The 23011-nt window shown below is 34.8% G+C and overlaps 1 protein-coding gene across 1 annotated transcript in view; it reads right to left on the minus strand.

The window, feature by feature from the left end:
• Positions 1-147: 147 nt before the first annotated feature.
• Positions 148-23011, minus strand: part of LOC132699358 (atos homolog protein A) — a 47035-nt gene continuing 24171 nt past the window's right edge. Inside the window, exons 2-9 of the mRNA XM_060666022.1 lie at positions 18343-18555; positions 18127-18287; positions 15873-16270; positions 14020-14749; positions 12158-12309; positions 9421-9593; positions 7133-7371; positions 148-1584 (exon numbers count right to left, since the gene is read on the minus strand). Coding sequence (XP_060522005.1) covers positions 1416-1584; positions 7133-7371; positions 9421-9593; positions 12158-12309; positions 14020-14749; positions 15873-16270; positions 18127-18287; positions 18343-18555 — 2235 coding nt within the window. The 3' untranslated portion in view covers positions 148-1415. The remainder of the gene's footprint in view (positions 1585-7132; positions 7372-9420; positions 9594-12157; positions 12310-14019; positions 14750-15872; positions 16271-18126; positions 18288-18342; positions 18556-23011) is intronic.

The raw sequence follows: 23011 nt of genomic DNA on the forward strand, positions 1-23011 counted from the left end.
ATGTTTGAATATGTTTTAATTATTCTTTACGATATTTTGCTGGCTCTAGTTCATTTTTACGAAAATATCTCCAAAACAATGGTTACTTACTTTATTTTAAAAACAAATCTGAAAAAAACCATCCGCCGTATAAATAAATAAAGATAATTTTAAAATGTGTTGTTTATGTTAACAAACATTTTTTCACATTATTTTTGATATGTTATGAATTGCATTAAAATTACGGCGCAAACATTCGCTGAGTTACGAAAAGAAATTCCCGATTTTCGAGTTCAGTACACAATCGCAGTTATTTTCGTAATCCACGATATAAAGTATAATACAATAATACTTGTAGCTTTGGTTGCGTGTACGAATTCCTTCTGCGCAATTAATTTTGATGACCCGCGAAAATCAAAATTGACATACTTTTCCAACAATATACCGTTTTTACAACCTTTTATGGTTTTGACTTCGGAATGAGTGTAGGACCCGCCGTGTAAGACCCGTCTCTTGTACTGTTGAAAAACGGAAGAGACTTGAGCTTGAGCTCGATTACAAGTTGAATCTGCCCATTACATAGGTTGATATCCTATATTAAAAACACATTAGAAAGCTTAAACTGATTTCTAATTTAAGGGTTTAAAATATTTTTGAATATATTTTTATGTAAAATACCTTTTTTTTTATAAATATTCTAACATTGTTTTATGGCTGAATTTACTCCTTTATTTACATTTATAATAAACATTTAAAAGTAAGAATTCATTTTTCACTCCACGAACTAATATAATCGAGGAATCTCACCTATGAAGCCCGATGAAAAAGTACGGTTCTGGAACACCAAGCGAGGTAGGCCTGCGGTTACACCTTCATAAAAATTGAACAAAGGTGTCGTAAAAACGGTATATTTTTTGGCGAACTCTACTTGTGGCATTTGTGTCACAAAAAGAGTAGAAGCAGATAGGTCAATTATGTGAAAGACAGTGCCAGCGAAGTTTGGGAGAGTCAAATCCATTTATTCAGCCACTTTTCAGTTAGCTTTACACAATTAATTGAAGATGATATTTGTACAATTTCACTTTTATTATTCAGAAAAACTAACATACATTCAACGAAAAGTCAGAAAATTTTGTATTTCTGGTTTGCTTCTATTGCGGAACCACCTCTTGTGAAAAACCCGACCGCACAAACATAACCTCACTCCAGTGCGTTTTAACCGGCTAAAACAAACGCGAAAACTTGATTCAAACGCGCGCGACCCCGGGACTGTATTTACTAAAAAAGCAACCTGCAAACAGGCGACACACGCGACCGTAGAAATTAATGGACGAAGTGGTTTCGGGAAGCGTGCGCTGGTGGCTGAACGCTGCCGCCGCAGTGCTCCTACGTAACACCCGCCTGCGCAGACAGGGGGCGGGGTCGCGGGCGTCGCGCTACTTTCTGGACGAGTATTTCGGGTTGGTGGGCATCTGGGTGAAGCTGCGCAGATCGTAGTCTAAATCGAAATCGTGAGCGGTTGCGGTATCGACGTCACATTTCCGAAATACGATCATTCGGACGTCACTGTGCAGGTAAATTTTGCCCGATTTGGAACTCATGAATCTGGAGAGTAGATAAAATTGATATTAAAGTACATAGACGATTCGATTCAGTGGGGATTAAGTGTGACTATGGTCTTTTTCTCAATTCGAGAGAGTTATAAATGATTATTGAACTGTACACCTATGATTATTACCAAGGGTTCCGAGTAGCGCGTATATTGATAGGTAGTTGAGCTGCCTGTGCCTTAGTGTTTAAAATTAGAATTATAGTTTTGGTTAGTTTTAAAAACATCAGTTACAAACTTTATTCCGTACAATGATGTTACAATTAAAGGCGAATCCGATTAATATTAATTTTGTGCAGATATACGCACCCACATGCGAAAGCAGTGAGGAACTTATATAAATTATTCAGACTTGGACCACTTGACAAGAAATTTAAAGAAACATGAAATAACCATAATCATGTGCTACTTTAATGCAAAAAATAGGAAAAGGAAAAGTGAGCCATAATGTGGGCAATTTCGGATTGGACACAAGGAACGAACGGGGAGACAGATTGGTGGAGTACTATCAAGACAATGACTATATACTATACTGGTCAACAGACGTTTTAGAAACGCATTACAAAGCGTAAAAACTTACCAAAATGCAGATGGAAACGCTGATCACACCCGTTGCTAGCAAACGAAAATCAGGCTGAACAGGCAGTAAAAACTACAAAAAGCAGCAAGGATGTATATTGAAAACCTACAAGATCAAACTATCCACAGATTTAATGAAGATCCACAGAACAGACTAACAGGAACGAACAACTGGGAAGATATGAAAAGAGCCTTACTATAATGAGGAGAAATGCTCGGGGAACTTCCATTAAAACGAAATAAAAATTGGATGACTTATGAAATTCTTGTGCTTATTGAAGAAAATATAAAATCAGAGAAAAAGGATAATATAATAATATAATAGAATAATTAAGCTTGAAATAAAAATGAACAAAAGAGAACTGGATGAAGAAACAATGCACAGAAATTGAAGAATTACAGAAGAATCATGGTACATTCGGTTTGCACAGGAGAATAAAAGAAATAAATGGTAACAACAACAAAAAATATCCTGTGGAACGAGAGGCAATCAACAATCTACTTTGGAGAGAGAATGATATAAAAAATTATTGGCAAGGATACGTCGCAGAGTTATTTCAGGACAATAGAATTAATAGTATAGACAGGACAAACGAAGACGAACAACGCTAAGTTTTGGGATACTAACCTCTCAAGTCAAACACGTCCTAAAAAATTGTAAAAACAAAAAAACTCCAGGTGGAGATGAAATACAAATTGAACTTCTAAAATCACTGAACGATGAAAATATATTCACACTCACCAACATACTTAACAGAATATATACATCAAAAAACATCCCACCAGAATGGTTAACATCAACATTTATACCTCTACCTAAAACAAACAATTCGAAATCAGGAAACGACTACAGACTCATGTCTCATGTGCCATCCCTTAAAAATCCTACTGAAAATAATCCAAAATAGAGAAGAACAATTAGATAATTCACAGTTTGGCTTCAGAGGAGGAATGGGAACCAGAGAAGCCTACATCTACATTACATTACATATGTTTCATAGATCATGAAAAAGCATTTGATAGAGTCCAGCGTACGAAACTCATATATGAACTGAAGAACATTCAACTTAATGACAATGATATAGCGCTCATCAAGAAGATATACTGAAACCAAACAGCCGCTGTGAGAATAAACGAAATAGAAACAAAAGGAATACCTATGTAGCGAGGTAATATTTCATCGGGCCCTTTGGGAAAGAGAAGAAGGTGTTAAGATAGGAGGTCAGATAATTAATAATATACGCTTCGCGGGCGATACAATAATCAAGGCATTAAGCAATAAATACTGAAAAAACTAAATTCTTAATTGTCTCGAAAAACACAGTCAATCAAGGTCAGCTGATGGTACAAGGAAAACCCGTAGAGCACGTGGAAAAGTATAAATATCTAAAGTATAAATTGCGAGGCCGTTTTTCTTAATATTTAAAACACTATTTAACGACAAAAATTTATGCCCTAAACTAAGATTAAAGTTACTGAGTGCTACGTGTGTACACAACTACTGTATGGAGTAGAAACTTGGACTCTCAAGGCTCAGGCCATCAAGAAATTAGAGTTTTTTGAAATATGGCTGTTTCGCAGAACCTTAAAAATAACCTGGACTGCTAATGGGGAAGAGTTAAGAAGAATAGAACAAAAAAGGAAATGATTACGATCAAACGGCGAAAAGCAGCTTATTATAGAAAAGGCATAGGAAAAAAGAAGAAACCCCGGCCAAGAAACATCAGAGACTTGACTCAGATAAGTGTAGGAGAGCTGTTTCACGTTACCAGAGACAAAGCCGCATTTAGAAAAGTGGTCGCCAACCTCCGTTAGGGAAAGGCACTGAAAGGAGAAGAAGTTTTGGTTAATTTTGGTTAGTTTCTGCAATTGTTAGCAAAAATCGTTCTCGAAAGTGGCTAGTGTTTTTAATTTTATTGACGAAAAACGGATTTCTTTCTAAAAATTACTCTCTAAAATTTATCTTAATGTGTTCAAAGTTCTTCGAAACCAAAACTGAACATTCGGAGTTGTATATGTTCGAATATGACGGTCCACAATATACCGCTTTGTGCACGAAGTACGAAGAGAAGTACAGGAAAAAAAGAAACTAATAAATACACTCGTTTTACTTTTAAAAAAATACTAGCTTGGATAAAACAGTGAATGAAATGAAAATGATATTTCATTCCAGAAATGGGTAAGAAGAAATTTTGAAGAAAATGGATTTTCCTTAAGACAAAATTCAAAATTTAGGTAAATGATACTGAAATGATACTACACAGGAATAAAAGCACTCCCTGGAAAATGTAAAAGATTAATAATTACTCACATTGGTAGCAAAAATGGATTTGTTGTCGATGAAAGCTGAAATGCTAGGATTCAATGAAATACTAGATTTTATTCCTCCTTTGTTATATTCATAAATACTACTAGCTACCAGTCAACAAATCTGAAAAAATACTCACTTGGAGAAAAGATGATATCAAGCTTACTTTAAATAAGAACCAATTTCAGATAACAATGAAATGAATGAATGAAGCATAAAATTTGTTCGAAACAAAATTGCTTCAAAACGAAGTATAATTCCATAGAATTCGTATGGACGCAAGTGAAACGATTTGTAGCAAGGCGTAAAATGACCACTTTTACGATGACGGATGTTGAAGGCCGTCTGATAATTTATTGAAATAGAAGAAAGAATGCGGTAAGCCGATAACATGCTAGGAAACATTGTGCAGCCGACGAATATAGTTCATCTGACTTTTTGGACCTTGATAACTAAAATACACAAATTTATCTATATTCGTATTATTCTAATACCATTTCTAGTAACGCCCCTTTACTTTCATTAATCAAAACTCGTCTTTCTAGTGTATGGAAATTGGCGTGACCCTAATTTAGCAATGATTCGAAGTGTGTAGGTCTTAAAAACTGAAATAAGGAATTTATCGGAAACTAACCTGCACGTTGTTCGCCCTGTTTAATGATCCCTGTCTGCAAATTTACATTTTATTACTCTCTCGCATTAAGAAATCAAATATCGACAATTCGACTCAGTGGCGATTAAGTGTTATTCTTTTTAAAGAGGAGAACGAACATTTCTAGACATAATTAATTTACTTAAAAAACAAGTTAGCATCTGCTCCGATAATATTGAAATTCCTTTATTTTACTTAGAGAAAAGATAAAATAAATTTACAAGTCACTCTTCTTAACCTAACCTAATATTGCTACTCAACAAACTCACCAACTACGCCTGTTAAGAAATCGTTATAGCAAGGAAACAAACACAATAAAAAAATAATTCGGCAAATAGTAAATATGACAAAGAGAAGATGGAAAATAAATGTACGTTCATAATATAATTGCTAGGGCTAACAGCAAATAAAAAAATATCGGCTCGTTAAACAACTGAAACAATATGTTGACCAGCAAATAAATAAAAATTTCATATACGGTAAAATATAGCGTCCTTGCACGAAGTCCGTGCAGAAAATTCTGTTTGTTTTAAGTATTCATTTTTTTAATCTTTGTTTGAGGGTACCTGGTAGTATTTAAATAATTTGATGGCCAAATTTTCAGTATTCAAAATTTCTATGGCCAATAGCTTTACACTTAAATACATGTTTCTTTACGTCTAATTTAAGGTTCGTTGCCAACTTCATTAAGTGTTGACACTCTTTAAATCATTTACCTGAAACATATCTTCGATTTTTTTCGTGAACAAAGGTTATTTTTCATTATATTAGAATGCCACAAACAAGCGACACATCTTGTATATCTTAGATACAGATTGATTAAACTTGTGTTTTTTTTTTAATGGAATGCCCTGAATATCTGTTAATAATTTTATTAGGATTGTTATTAGCTATAGCATAGATCTTTTTTTTAACATAAATTACATAATTTATTACAAAAAGTTGTCAAAATAAACTTGGGTGTGCAATATCAAATACGCATTGATAATATAGGCTCAATTCTAGCCTCGTATATTCTATTTCTCATAACCATCATATTCTGGGTTAACATGAGCCGTAGCAGAATGAAGAGAAAGCAGAAATGGGAAAATATCGGCGTAGTTATCTCGTATTATTTATATTTAATTAATTAATATTATAATTCTGCCATTCGCAAAACTGTAGCCCCATGCCAAGCTTGATATTTTTCTGTAGTGAACTAACGGAATGCAACCCGGTGAAGATATTCTGGCTTTATAGAAGTACTGGTCGCGGATCGTTAATTTTCCTTTACTCGATTGAATTAGTCGATTGAATTGTTTATTTCTTTTAAACCAGTGTCTTACATTCTTTTAAAATATCTGACAATTCAAACCCTATGTTATCTCGCTCGCCATGAGCCCCTTCCCCCGTTTCTACTTTCTTTTCGTTGTTCTCTTACATTAGCAAAACAGACACCTTTTTTCATTAAATATATATATTTTGTATTTGAAATACCAGTGTTAAATGTTTTTACAAATGTTGAACCGCTCATAAACCTAATGTAAATATTACAACACATACAAGGTGTCCCATAAAAAAACATGTTTAGTGTGTATTTTAAAATTTGTGAGTTTCAGCAGAAAGCTGACTACACTATTATATCCTATGTAACAAGAAAACTTATTTAAACTAGTTTAGCTTCTATTTCTGTTTCTATTTCATGAAAAAATAGCCCTGGATCCCAAAAGCCGCAACACACTAGCTTTACTAATACTTGGTAGCGATTCAGGTTGTAGGTAACAGAAGCATCATTTTGATCCATTATCTATTAATATCACCCTTTCAAGCGGTTATATTACGCTTTTTTTCTTGAAGCTGTAGGGCTAATTTGTTCAGAAAGAAGGCGACTTAGCTTATATTACTTGGTCATCAAGTTTCTACGCCTACGAAATTGTGTAATATGTCAAAAAAAAAATTGACTTCATTGTCTTTTTCAAAACATTTGGAAAAAAAGTTCACAATTTAGGTATTTTTACTAATTTACCTGAGGTGTATGAGGTACCGCAGCCATTTGGGTTCCCACGCGGGAGTATGACCGCCGCTTCCGGTGGGCATGAAGAGGGTGCGCTGGCGTATGAAGGTCTGCGAGTTGGGCGGCATATCAGACAGATCGTACATTACAACGAACATTTTAACCACCGTGCCCAGCGGGTTGAACAGTGTTATCTGTACCGTGCCAGTTTTGGGCACGTTATAACCCTTCCTTCCCAAGTTTATGTGGCCCTAGAAAAACTCGTGTAGTAAATAGCTAGATTAATTAGAAATGTGGCATTTAAATTGATAAGAAATTAACATTAAAAAGCAATAGGTCACGTTCGAGTAGAATTAATAAACAAAGTTGAATAAAGGTTAATAAAAAGTGAAATCACTTCTGATCGTTTAACAACATTTTGAAATGTACATTAAACAATCCGCCTAGTCTGTTCCAAGGACTATTGATGCTATAATTGGAACGTTGTGTTGGAATTTTAAACAAAGAAAAATGCCAAGTTCTTCTAACAGTATTAAAGTTGACATTTTTCAATATTGAATATTACGACACAGTAAAGAAGCCCACTGATATAAGTAGTATCGACGTTAGCAAAGAAAAAAGAAGTAATATCAACTAGTTAGAGTTTATATAATCCAGTAGAACAAATAAGAATTATTGCGATATTATTATACATATGCTAACATTAGACCAATTGGTAATTTTTAATAGTACCTTTAAAAGAGTGAATGTTTAGAACTTTAAAATCAAAGGGCTTTCGGTTATACAGGCAAAAATATTCGAATAACATCTGATAAGGAAGGGGAGAAACATACTCTTGAATGAACAGCAGCATATTTTATTTTATTTTATTAAAAATATAGAGAGGATTCTAAGTCAACAAAATGTTATGGAGACAAACGGGTAATTGTAATTTCCTTCTATTTTGCATGGATAACCAGTTTGTAGGACGCTATTTTCTATTTAAGAATGCCGTGAATAAATCTCAAGTACAACATTTGTATATTAAGATCAATTCTGTTTAAATGCGGACAATAAAGCAAATCCCCATAGTTAAAACGACTTAAAGTCAAAGAGTCTACACGTCTAATTTTTAGAGGAACAGAACAGATAGTATATGGCGACGAGGAACAACATTTTTAAATTTATATATGCTTTTTGGATGCTCTTTATATGGGATTTAAACCTCATTGTCCATTTCTATATCTAAATTTCAAGATTATTTGGTATGTGATGCATTAATATTCTGAATTTTCGACCGTCGCCAATGAGCAAAACCGACATCTTTTTCTAAGACGTCCCAACTTTGCCGGATTTCCTAAAGGTCTGTTGGATTTGCATTTGTATGTCACAGACACATTAAGTTTCAAGTTGTGTTTTTAAAAGAATGCTGAATCGTCATTTACGATTGTTTGAGCGTAGTTTTGTTGGTCGAGCTTGAAAGACAAATAGACCTGTTTACATACAAATGGACAATGTAGCGCTTAAAACAACTTGCAAGATAATAATAAACAATGAAAAATAGAAGACCTCAAATAGATTCTTGAGGAACACCCCTGCAGATGACACTCCACTTTTGTGTAGGTAATCCGGCAAAGTGGGGAATAGCTAAACACATTAAGGAAGCGGGATTAAAGGATATCAGAAGCTCTATAAAGCAAAACTATTTTCTAAAACCAGATTGAAAATAGGATAAAATGTCATGGCCATCTAAGGGTTCTCTAATCAGTTGATTCATACATTTTTTAAGTATTTTAATCAATGGGATGGGGTACAGATCACTTTATTATTATATGAAATTATATAAAGTTACTAAAGAATCTGGGAGATAGATCATAAACTATTTCTAGTAAATGTCAGGCCAACAGTATTAATAGCGTCCCTTTGCACATTAAGCAATCTACCAAAAAACATAGAGAAATACTTTTTAATATTGAGTTGTAAACTATTCTTCTCCGATCTTACATTTTTTAGGTCTGTTTGTAATATTACTTCTCCTGGGGTAAGAATTGAACAGTTGTCCAAATCTGTCTGTTTTTTTCCTAGATAGTAGATAAAGGCATTCATATACAACACCAATATTTTTTAAACTGCATGGTTTGTGCAGATTCAGTAGATCTGTCAAAAAATAATGTGGATTAAAATTAAAAAAATTTAATGTAATTTCCACATTGGCATTAGTTTTGTGTTGACATACTACTCAGCGAACAATCTTATTGTTGATTATTTTGTGTGTTGGTTTTAATGTGAATTTTTCAGCAAGTAACATGCGGAGAACTTACCAAATAAGGGGATGACACTTTGTCGTTGTCGCAAAAAGTGTAGAAAAATACGGTGACGGGCAAGATAGCGTGTTTGGGAACGAATGAGCCACTCGCTCCCAATTCTGCCCTGAATCCTTGTACAGTAGATACCGGTTCCAGGCGACCGTTGAGTACGGACTCTTCAAACGTTCCTATCAATTGAATTTATTAATTAATTAAATTTATGTAAGTGTCTTTTCAAGCAGAAAAACTGTAGATGCTAAATGTTATCGGGTTTTGGCTTATATAAAGTTATTAAGTACTGTTTTAAGTATAACAGATTTATTCATGCTATACGACACGGACACTGCATGGGTTTACGAAGGGTAAATAGTCCAGAGCTTTTATCAAGAATCAATTTTTGTATCCAACAAAGACACTTGCGCCATCACCAAACTTTTTCTATACTGTAACTGTAACACTAACAATATAGATATACTTAACTAAGTTTCAATAGCTTTAAAATTCAAATGAAATTAATTTTCCAATGTTTCTTATGTTGAATTTATCGTTGTGCTATTTGGGCTTAGTTTAATTTAAGCATACTGTAGCTAATGGCGAAAACTTGTGGATTTTTGTTATGGATATTGTGGCAAAATTATCAGTTTTTCAAACTGATCTTCTTATAGAATGTGTAAAGTAGTTTTATGGCAACTCTCTAAAATAATTTGCATTTTATTTGGATTGTCCCAAAAGTGTGAAAGTATGAAAGTTGTATTTTTTTTAAATAGAATCCCCTGTATATTATAGCATTTTGGATTCTACAAATAAAATAAGTTTATGTTTCAATAAAGTTTATGATACCTGAACCTTAATAGTTTTTTAAATACTTTGATGCGCACGCGACATTATTGTTACTATAGCATGTCAATAAAAATATGGCTTTTCTCATTATACCTGCCCCTGAATGATGCTATTCAGCCTTTATTGCCTATTTTACAAACAAATTCAAAACATGTCATTCTAATCTATCTTATTTATCTGCATGACACACAGGTATCTTTTGAATCATTTGAAATGCATTGCCTATGCTACCCACAGTGTATTCCATTAATTCTTTCTTATTCTTCAAAGAAACTTCCACAGTAATACTTTTTAGAAAATTTCTGATTCATCCTGCGTCGGTTTTTGCTGAGTCGAACTTGCTGACGTTTCAGTTTCAGTCAAGCTCTGAAGAAGCCGACAGGATGATTGGCGAAACGTCAGCAAGTTCGACTCAGCAAAAACCGACGCAGGAAGAATCCACAAGTTTGTAAAAAGTTCTTCTTATTCTATTTTATTTTATATTGCTGCAATTTCGTAAAAGGAAGACATTGGAAGCAGAAGTTATACAAGTTTGTGAAAAATAGTCCTATGCAAACCATTTTAAATGGTTTCAATTAACTTCTACATAAGGCAACACCGTGTATTCTTTCCTTACAATTTTGACCACAAACGCAAGTTTTCTAATGGGCGGGCATTTTTCTCACAAAAACACGAAAAAGGTAGGGAGATAACTACCAAACAATAAAAATGAAAACAACAATGGCACAGACGCTAGTATTCTGTAACAATAGCTAATAACTTGGCTCGGCCTTGCCAATAATATCCGGATTTGAAAGACTGATATTGCGTTTTTATAAAAATAAATCAATTTTGCAGAAAAATTACGGCAATGTCGCAACTTAGTCAGTTGGAAGGTAGCGCATGCGCGAAAGATCATTCCCAAATGTAGGCAATTATAGCCCCCTACGGTACGTTAAAAAATATGTCATTTCAATGAAATTAACTAAGTGATTGTTAAATTGTTATTAGATTAGGATAATTTCTTAGCCACCTTGTATATGACGAGAAGTTTGTTTAATTGGAATATAAAATATATGATATAATTGAAATATTTCTTGTGTTTGAGAAAATAAAATTAGATTTCATTTTAACAAAACATTATTTAAAAAACTTTAGAACTTAATTATCAAAAATCTTATTGAAACTCACACTTATTTTGATCTTAGAATCCACAAATGCTACAATATAAATGGACTTCCACTTAAAAAATTCAACTTTGATACTTTTACACTGTTGAGACAACCAGCAAAGTATGAAAATTAATTAAAAAATTAACATAATGGGGCTTCACGTACCCCATAATTAAAACCTTTAGAAAACTTTGTATTTTGGCAACAATATTCCGTACCGTATAGCAAAAAATAACCCTGTATATATCAATCAAAGCTATAACTTTCCATTTTGGATCAATGATGTATTGCTCCAAAGAAAAAGGTTTCATATTCCATAAGCCTCCGAAAACAGGCTTGGTAAAGCTAAGTAAAGAAAAAAATCCTGGGCTCTCCCTATTTTCCACTACCAAATAAAATAACCACCAATTAAATAATTTACATCCGTCATATGTTTACTTTTACCTTTGCAGCAATACCACCACCCTCCTCTAACCATCCAATCCGAAAATTTCTTTTAAGGTCAACTCTGATTGTCAACGAAACCAAAATCCGATAAGGGACAAATTGATAAGCACAATAACTACAAAGAGAACACAACGATTAAGTACCGGCTTACAGTATTGAGAAACAAATAATTTAATAAAAAAAAACAAGCCGGTAATATATAATAATTGAATTAAGAAAATTATAAAATATAATAATATAAAAGTACGTACACTGACGTCGTCCTGTACAACATACACATATCCGCGAGCGCGCGCTCAAAATGTTTTACCAACCTAACAAACTCGAGGAGTGTCCCTTGCGTCGATACGTCAGTGGGGGTCGCGCGCCCTTAGGGCTTACGTAAACCTCAGGGCTGCACGGCGACACTATACTGCCGTCGCTTTCGCTTTCGTCATCAATCGAGAGGCTGTCCGAGAACAGAGCGCTGGAAAAAAAGGTCTTTTTCCAATCGCGATAGAAAAGAAAATAAAAGCATAGATAAACAAAAGAAATCGTTAGCGTCCCAACAAATAATAATTAAAACAATTAAGTCTTTTGTAGTGTGATTTGGTTCCCACAAAAAAGAGTCAAAGATACTACAATCTTATTAACTGCATATAGTGTTGGTTTCTAATTTTGTGGACAACAAATCGAAAACGTAACGTTATATGACAACTGACAACAACATACATATTTTAATGTTTAAAACATAGTGCAAATATGTAGAACAGATAAAAACGGTGTAGAAATTCATACACAGGTGATGTATAGATATTTTAAAAATATAATTCTTTCTTTGTCTGTAACTCCATTTGGGATCAGAGTAAATAACTCATACATAATCAAGTAAAATAGAGAGGCCCTGGACCTTCAGTAGAGATGACACTATTAGCACTGAATAAAAATATTAGTAAATAAAAACTATTTTTTATCAAAAGTGTTCAACAGTGCAGGTTTATTCTCCAGCTTTATTCTCCCAACCTATGTTGTAGAGGTGGTGTTGACCAGTCCGTCGGTCATCATAGTTAACTCCGATTAATTGAACGATAAGATCAGATCATGTAGAAAACAATTAAAGGGCACTACCTCAAAAACTATAAATGTTCGGAACACGCAACATAAAGTAGTTTTGATTTTGAATGAGATATATGTATATAGGGATTATAAAAAGAGGTTTTCATTTGACAAAAAATATTTTCCCGAGTTTTTTAAAATGTCCTTTATTATTAATTATCAAAATTACTAAATTTGTTAAACAGGGTAAGTTGCTGGCGTAAACTTTTAAATTTTGTGCTACTCATTCCCATAACATATTAACCAAGTTCCCAGTGGGGCCCCCTGTATATAGCTAATGAAACAAGTATCAGTGTTGTATTACTGCTTGTAAAAATAATAAATAATGATTACAATGTATTGCATATTGCAATTCGTTTACTTTTACAATTTTACAAAAGAGCTTTCTAGAAGTTTTTTGAAATTTAGGAATAGTCCTACATCAAACAATATGTTAAATTATGCTTCTTAAACGATTGTAGAAAAAATTGTTCTAGTTCATTCAGACAATGAAATAAATACGACACGTCCCGAACATAGGGATGGTTAGTTTCGTTAATCAGTCGTTCTACAGGTATTTAACATTTGAATTGAACAAATTGGACATTCCAAGTTATATTACATCTAGAAAAAATTTATAAGAATTAGCATGTATGTAAAAATCATTTAGCAGAAATAAAATAAGATTAAAATTGGTCTAATTTTTTTTTGTAAAATCTTTAATATCCTGAGGGTTTAAAAATAGGAATCCAATAACAATATTTAAATATTCTGAAATCCTTAGTAGTATCATGAAGTGATCGTAAATACGAGACATGCTTTCAGAAGAGGGATGTCTGTGGAAACATTTAAACACACCGCTAACAGTCCAACAGTGTTGTGTCTATGTTTATTTTAGGATAGGTTCTTGAAACATCTACATTATGGTGAAGTTGAGTAAAATTAACACAGCAAATGCACCATCTACTGTGGGCAGTTTTTCGTTCGCATTGGCGTAATAGCAAATTTAGAAAATTTTGTTTTTGCAAATAACACAAATCTTACGCATAAATCTGTACGTTGTGATTGCGCAAATATTGTCCGAATTATCGAAGAAGCTCACCTCTTTATCGCGGACACCGAATTTAGCGACGAGTCAAAGTCGAATCTCGACTTGCCCTTCCGCATGGGGGCAGGACTACTGGTCAGGGGTAAGCCCGTGCCCGAATGGAACACCATGGAAGTAGCGTTGCCCAAACTCTTCCGGAACTTGGCCTGTTCGGAGGGGGTGGGCACCTCGCTGCTCTCCCTAGTCCCCACGCCATCGAACGTGATCCGCTGCCTGGCCCCGCCGCCCCTCTTAACCGCGGTTTGTGCCGGGGTCGGCACCGGATTATCACAATTTTTGTCTACGTATATATTAAAACTATTTTTTTCCTTAATTATATCACGCTCGCTCGTATCACATTTGAATTTATTACACTCGCTCCCTTTGGCGGCATTATTTTTTCTCTTCTTCTTGGGTTCCTCTTTGGAGTCGCGACCGGTACGCTCGATCGCGTCCAACAGGATCTGACCTTTGTCCGGGGGCGTGGCCGGAGAGGCGGGTTTGAGATCACGCTTATGGCATTCGTCGTTGGCCACATCAAACAGGTAGTTTATGGTTACGTTCGTCCGGTCGGTGTCGAGCCTGAGAAACGGTCGTCGGGTCGTATCGCGATCGTCAGATGTTGACGCCTGCGCGATGTTGGTTTCGAACTGTTTGGTGGCGTGGCAGAGCCGCTTGTTGGCTCCCGCGCAAGCAGGTTTTGTCTTCACATCGTTTTCTTCGAAGTCCTCGCACCGGTGTTTGCCTTTAAACGAATAATATTTATTTGTGATTTAGAGGCAGAGTATTTTTTTCGCTTCATTATTAATTACAGATTTCTGCATTTGCGCTTTTAAAAGAGGCTCGCCTTCCTTCCTAGTTAGAAAAATAACTAACACTAATTTAACCACATTGTACACCAGATGGTGTAATTTAGTGCGCCAAATTTAGTTTTGTTTGGGTGAGAGGGGGGGGGAGTATTTGATTACCATTTTGTTCAATACATTTTCTGTAAACTTAATTCTATGAAATTTTGGCATTTAATAATAGTTCCGAATTATCTTTTGACTGATTGATTGCCACTGAAATTATTTGTCGAAGTTCCACGACATTATCCTAAGGAGTTTTGCGCCCCTGACTTTTTATGTGCCCTAAAAGGAGAAGTCTATTAATGTCAAGTCATATTTAGAAAGAAAATGTTTCATCCAAATGACATTATAAGGAGGCACACCATCTTGCTGCCATATTATTTGTGTTGATATATTTAAAGATAGAATTGTGTTTTGATAACTGGAAATAATTATCTCCAGTTAATTTTTGAACTATCAGTATTGGACTCAAAATATGGGTCTATAACATCGCGCCAAACATTAGCCGACTGCTACCCTTCAATTTTTATTTCATGCTAGGATTATTTATAGACTAGTATTGCATATTTTGTCCATTAAAGCCTTTTCTTTCGTCAGTCCATAAGATATATTTTTTAAATTATCTATTTATCAATTTAAAAATTCCAAAAAAACTGCATTTTCGTTATGTTATTCATGAACCTTATAGGTTAAGCGATTTAAATGCAGAGTAATTATATTTCGTCATAACTGAGTGAATTAAACTGAGAGAAGTACCAGTCTCCTCACAGCCCATGGTAACAGGAGAAGCCGGATGTGCTTTTGTTATTTTATTTACTTTGATATCTTTAAAAATAAAAATGTTACAGCCAAACATGTTATTCAGATAAATTGAAGGTAAGGTGTTGGGTGCATAATAATGGGTTTTATTAAAATAAATTGATAACAAGTCAATCCAAGACAACATACTTTGGGAAATACTCTACTTTGACTGTAATCAACATAGTTACTTTAAGAGATTATGTGATTTCCAAAACCCACCTTTCAATGTGCAGATGGTATGCATTCTGTCATCGAGAACACCATTCTTAGATTCCATCTCTTTCGAGCCGCTCTTTGCCTCCTCAGAACAGTTAGCGCAGTTAAACGACGGCACCGGCGCTGACCTCGGAGCACTGCAGAACCACACATTCAACGTATTTCCGTTCCCGATATCCGCTGCAGGAAACCGGTGCTCAATAGCAGTCAACGAAAAGGTTCTGGGAGCAAGAGCGCCTTCTGGGAGGCACAGTCGATACCGCAGGTTCTCCCGGACGATTCTAACGCGATTTGGGTCGTCCCGTTGCGTCACCAGCCACGCCGTTAATTGAGAGAAGTACAGTTGGGACCGGATTGCGCTCACCAACTGATTGACTTTGAACGGTACAGGTTTGGAAGTCCTGCAAGTAATAATAAGTCTGTAAAATATAAAAGCAAGTAAAGCAGAAGCTAATCGATTCTCTTAGAATTAAAAGGAACAAAATCTGGCACATTACACAGAATAGCGATTACAAAAATAACTGAAGAAACTAATTAAACCACCAACCGCTCTTAAAAAGTAGTATTGGAGAAGAATAAATCGGATGTATGTTCCATAACATGAGGCATGTTACAGGAGTATGTATGATAGCAGATTTGTTCAGGTTGCAATCGGTTTCATTCAACCTTTAGCAGACGACACTCGACAGATGATTTGCAAATAATTTCTACCTATACCACTCAAAATAATATAAAATTAAATTCCAGTAAACGTGCAGTCACGGTATTCACTAAAAAAATTGCCTTCCTAAAAAATAGCTTCGCCCCATTCCGACTTAATACTTGAAAACATCTTGCGCTTCAAAACCTGTTTCAACAGTAGTGCAAAACTTATATTTTACTCTAATATCCCTATATAAAAACACAAGCATCTTAAAATTCAAATTTCGCAAAAAAATATGTGAATCTTTAGTTTATTCAATATCAAATTTAGCCAAGTTATCACCCTCGCATTGAGGTCTGCATTAGCAATTGGTTACAAAAGCGTCAGAATGCATGTTCGAGGTTGAATATATAAGTATATTTAGAGCACATGGCAATAAATCTGTGAGAAAAGTGTAGGCGAGGCTGATGGCTGAAGTAATATCAGACTGGAGGTAGTTACTAGTAAATCTCTCCAGAATATAAGAGGGGTTGGACTGCAAGAACAACTGTTTAAAATAGAGTAGTCAGTTAAATTTTGTAGTCCGATTGAAGTCAAAAATCTTAATTTGTTTTAGACGATTTTTCGACGATTTCAGGTTACCTGATCACACAGGATGGCAGTTTGTAAGTGATAGCACGATTGAGCATTGAAATTTTTTGTTGCAATAAAATGGAACAATTTTCCCTTTAGATGATAAGCTCAGTACAGTGCCTATAGCCTGGTTTGCATGCGATAGAATACATACTGCTGAAGCGTGTAGAAGAAACTATACCAAGATATGTATTATTATTTATTTATTGACTACGTTTCATACAAAAAATGTACAATTGTAGCTAGTCATAAAATATTAAAAGGCATAACAAAATTAACATGACCTTATAATACATAAAAAAAATATGTCTAGAATGAGTGAAAGCTACACTGCCTTGTAACGCCTCAAATCATGTTTTAATAGATTGCTTAAATTTTTTATTGCTCGTTTTAGCGTCAAAGTTGCCTTTCGTTTTTTGGAACTCAAACAACTGATGCCAACTCTCCACTGAATAACAACCAATGACAATGACATGGAGGAAAACTAATCCTTTCGGTCTTTCTAAATTTAATTTAACATAATTGGTAGCGAACCAAATATTAGCCTTTTTCCAACAGTCCAACTTTAATGCACAATTCCTTTGCACTTTTACCAAATGAACTAAAAAACGTATCGTCGACAAACGGCAAGCAGTATTTAGGAGCCAAACAACGATAAAGGTCATTTATATAAAATATAAATAGCAGTGGGCCCAGGACAGAGCACTTGGGCACACTACTTACTACTTTTTGAAGTAGGATCCTTTACTAATTCTACGGGTGATCAGCAGTGAATGTGCACTCAAATCAAACTTGTCACTAATCTATTTCCTCTAGTCCTGTAAATTTTATGCCACCTAAAATGCGTCCAAAGCCCTACCACTGTATGTTAATTGCAGGAGCGACTTTCCAAGTTGATATCGTTTCAGAAATTAAATTCTGGAATTCAATATAAGGTGAAAACTTAAAAATCCCCTTTTTTCTATGACAACCGCGACCCACCTGTCGGAGGTGATACGAAAGTGCCACTGCTCTAACAGAAGGGCATCGTCTAAAGTGTCCCCCTCATTGCACGGACACGTAACGATAACTTCGACGCAGAGCGGTGCGCCCTTCTTGCACAGCCTCAAAATAGTGTCGCGATGGTCCTGGAATTGCCGACACTGGAACAGACCAATTTAACAGTCTTTGGTGGCATTAAAAATTAAATGAACGTACCAATGGGTTCGTTCGATTGCACTCGTGTGGCGGTTTCGGTGTTTTTTGGGGGGCGCAGTGAGGACCTTCGTGGAATCCCTTCGTTTTGCAGTTTCCGGGGGACACCGGCTGACCCGGGACGCGGCCCTCCGTTACGAGTGTGGCCACGCCTACTAATACTTCCGCCTCGTTCGCGTCATCTTCCACTTCTTGACTCAGTGCCGAACTATGCATCTGTGGTCGACAAAACAAAACTACATTATTTGAATTTATTGTTTCCCGTTATCAAACAATGCTTATTTTATCTTTTGTTTCTCTCTAATGCAAATAAACTCCTGTTCAAACGCACCACTTACATTCACTGTTAGAAATCTTAGTTCTCAAAGTCAAAATTAGTCAAAATAGGTTTGTACTATTTTTATCACTATTTAATTAAATTAAAAAAGTTACGTGCTTCCTTGGCGTATTTTTTTACTACTTCATTTGAAATTTCTGTTTGGATGTTGGTTATAATTTTGTGTGAATTACGTCACTATTTAACAACTTCATTACGAAAACATAAAGGGGGAAGAAGTATGTGGCCAATGTATTAAGTGTTAATCATTCAAAAATTAGTCGAATAATCACAAGATTTAGGGAAACTGGAACACAGCATAGAAAACGTTGTCAGGATAGGAAAGGGCAAATCATATTGATTTACCAAAACAAAATGTCTACCAGTAGAGAGCGAAATAATCAACTGGAAACTGCTGGAAATGTCAGGATTTCTGCGTTAACCGTTAGGAAGATTAAAAGAAGTCGGATTGCCTAGTTGAAGGCCTGCTACTGCGCCGCTACTTACTGCAAATGACAGAACACGCAAATTAAGATTCGCTAAAGAACATGTACACTGGACTGTGGATGACATTAAGAGAGTTTTGTTCAGAGATGAAACTGGATCCACATAGTCGGGGTAGCAGAACTGGAGAACGACTTTATGAATGTATTACATCTACAAAGAAGTCATTAGGTGATTAGGTTCAAAAGTATTCTGCGAGGAATATGTTCTGAAGTAAGCTATTCGACACGTGTCTATGAATGAGACATCTTCATTTTAAATAAGATTGCTCTCGAAAAATCGTTGGTGAGCGGGGCAAGCTCGTCGCAAATAGCGCGGATCAGCTTTTTATTTTAAAAAGAAGGCGCTTCGCGGATTCTTGTAGGGACGCAATGTTTTTCTATGGTGTTCCTGCGGACCACTATGAAACTTTCGCAAAATCGATGTAATTTGATTGTGAATAGACCCTGTATTAAGTGTCCTTCACATCTCGTCGAACTTCAAATTTAAGGCAAACTTCGGTAAATATCAAAATTTGTACTGGTAATTGCAATTTAAAATTATATTTTTTCAAATATCTTGCGTCCCCTGTATTATAGACAAAACCTCAAACTCTCAACACAGTTTACGATACCTCATATCAAATTATCACATCTTTAAAAGTTTTTCATGTATCGCCAATAATTCACCCACAAAAGCGGAAATTTCTAGGAACTATTATAATCGACACATCGTATACATAATTGAAAAAATGCCGCAAATAGAGGATCGCCCTTGGATCTCAAACATTTCCTGGTCCAACAATTTTATCAATGGAGTAAATGGTTTTCTTTCAGAAACTATGCAGTCCGCCGTAATAGTCAATTACTTCATCGCGTCTCGAATGAAGGCGAGAAATTGTGATTTTCATTTGGATTTTTTCAAATATCTCCGGAAATACAAAAATTGTGGCTCTTCATGCGGTCTATAACCCTGTTTGAACCGATTGACCATATTTTTTACGAATTATGATTTGCGGTTAATAATTTATTCCCAAAAAGTACAATTTTCAAGGTCTTTTAGATTTTTGTCCACAATTGAAAAGCCCTATATATAAAATCGAAAAAATGCCTAAAATAAAAGTCATAGCGCCGGATCTACCGCATTTTCTGGCTCTAAAATTTTGCCGATCGGTTCAATAGTTTGTGAAAAAATCACGTTTTTCTGGAAGACAAAATAATCAAAGAAAAATTTTCAAAATTAAAAAAATATATATTTGGTGACATTTTATTACGCTCAATTTCTACTGTTTAGATGTGCGTACGGACTTTTACTTCCTTGCCAAATTTGAAGTCGATGACTACATATTTGAGACACCCATGGCGTTTTAGAATAGGACAAAATATTCCGAACACCCTGTAAAATATGTGAAAACCTTAAAAAAGTTTTAGCTGTCCATACGGGCTATATTGAAATGTGAAAGAAACTGACTACAGAATCACAGCCTTCTAGTTATGGTCAATTATCTATATAAAGGAGCTCAATTTTCAGTTTTTTGTAAATTACCGACGCACCATCATCAAGAATAAAGCTCCGTAGAAATGATTTTTTTCTCGACACCCTGCAGTTTTTAAATTTTTAAAAATACTTCCCAACCCCCCAGCCCGCCCAGTTTCAATAGACTTCGTTACGGAGCTACGCCCTATGCATTTGTCAAATTTTAAGTGGATGGCTTCAAATTTCAGACAATTATCGTGTTTCATAGGAATGTCCAAAAAACAGCTGAAAATCTAAAAAAAAAAAAGATGGACGCCTTGGTTTGATAAGTTTTTACTGGTTTGTGTATCTCGTGGACGACTTAAAAGGGACCAAATTTGAAGGCCGTGTTGCAAACCGTTCAAAAGATATAGCCAATTAATGCAAGGTCTACAGAGAAACGGAGACCGGGGAACAGAAAAAAAAAGTTTTTTTTTTCGACGCTGATTATTTCTGTACCAATGGCGGTCCCCTAGGACCCACCGTTGACGAGATACAAGTTTCGTTGCCAAGCCCGTATACTTTCGAAATATTCGATTTTATCGATTTTTCGAAAGTAACAAGGTTCCACCTCGTAGCCCAGACTTATATCCAATAGTGTTCAGGCTATTCTAAAAATATTACTTCGAAGTATACGGCATTTCGTTTTCGTGGAGGTTTTTTTATGGACGCCATATCATATTCCTTACTGTTTCGAAAATTGGACACCTTCTACAGTCAAGATATGTCTTCAAATTACTTTGTTAAAATAAAGAAAAGACAATATGTAATATTAAGTAAATCAAGTAATCATGTCTGAGATAATTTCAAACTATAACTTCAACATCTAAAAGGACTCTGCTATAACATCAAATACAATTGGTATTTACATGGAGATAGAAAAATTCTATCTATTCTATCCATATATGTTCTGTATTTATCAATCTTATCGTTTATTTTCGTGTCAATAAACATGCTGCGACAATATCCGACCATTCGTCTTGAGATTGGAATAATTATCACATGCATTATACATTATCGTGGTTTAGTTAACTATAAAAAACTGATAATACAATTTTTTCCTAAGTGATAAGTGGGGTTATGTTATTAATGAAAGCAGCTACGTATCTTAATCTTTTTGATCTGCCTGCATTCTGGCAAATTTCGTAACAATATACATATCTATATTTTTGCATCAAATATAAGAATATTTTGAGTACGCGAGTCCGTGATGAAAACGTTGCGACACTATGAAAACGAAAGCAAACTTTTCTTACGGTCGTCGGTCATTAAAAGTGTTCGTTGTTAGAAAAACAAAATCTTTTTGTACCTCAGGGTTATTCAAGATTCTCTTCCTATTTTCAAGGCACTTTCGGTTGTACCGAAGTAGCCATTCACTTCCTCATTTTAAACGGATTGTCAGCTATAATTATTCTTATATTCCTGAGAAAATTCGTGATAGGTTCCGTTATTTTTTCTTTTTTTTTTTTAAATTTCAATAATTTAAAATTAACTCGTAACAATTTTTGAGTATTGTAAACGTTTGTGTAGTAATTAAAACACAAGAAATTGATATTTAGATTTGCTTTATCTATGGCTCCCAGGATGTCTTACTAAAAAATTTGTTTTTTCTGCATCGATTGGTCCCTTACAAACACAATATACACACTAAGTCGCAACCTGTTTTTTCCCGATCTACAAATGGTCGTTGTCAAATACGTCTTAGTTGGTGGTTTGTCAAAGGAGTGGAACTAGTGGAAATTAAAGCATTTGGTGAAAACATTTAAATGTCTGGAGGAAAAGAATCTGGCATATAGCAGTTTTACATTAAAACAACAGATCGAAATAAATCTGGATGTAGAGTGGTTTTTAAAATCTGGTAGATACAGAATACAAGTGGATAAATAATATTAATAAATAATTATAATATAATAAAGAATCTACACTATTTTCAACGTATTTTTAAAAAGATAACCGTATAATTTAATAAATTTGAATAAACCTTTTACTAATTTTTTAAAGGAAAATTGGGCGCGTTTGGTTTATCATTTATTAACAATGGTATAAATGTCGCTTGACAATTATATAGATCTGATTAGACAGATTTGTCGAAATCTCCGCAAAAGTCCAAACAAGATATTCAAACAAAGGAAAAAAAAAACTGAAAATATTGAAGTAAAAAATGATATTTCCTTTTTTTAAGACCTGGTTATACGCCGCCATAAAAGAAATGTTATCAACAAGCCTTTTAAATAACATCTACGAGGAGCAAAATGTTAAATGATTTTGTTCTCTATCAAGACAATGTGTGAATATGTCCATTGACGGGTGAGCCAGTTATATGTGCAACAACAACTGAAGATACACGATTGCTTCTTT

This window comes from Cylas formicarius, unplaced genomic scaffold, assembly GCF_029955315.1.
Source record: "Cylas formicarius isolate icCylForm1 unplaced genomic scaffold, icCylForm1.1 PGA_scaffold_10__41_contigs__length_53128322, whole genome shotgun sequence".
In the NCBI taxonomy this organism is placed as follows: Eukaryota; Metazoa; Arthropoda; class Insecta; order Coleoptera; family Brentidae; genus Cylas; species Cylas formicarius.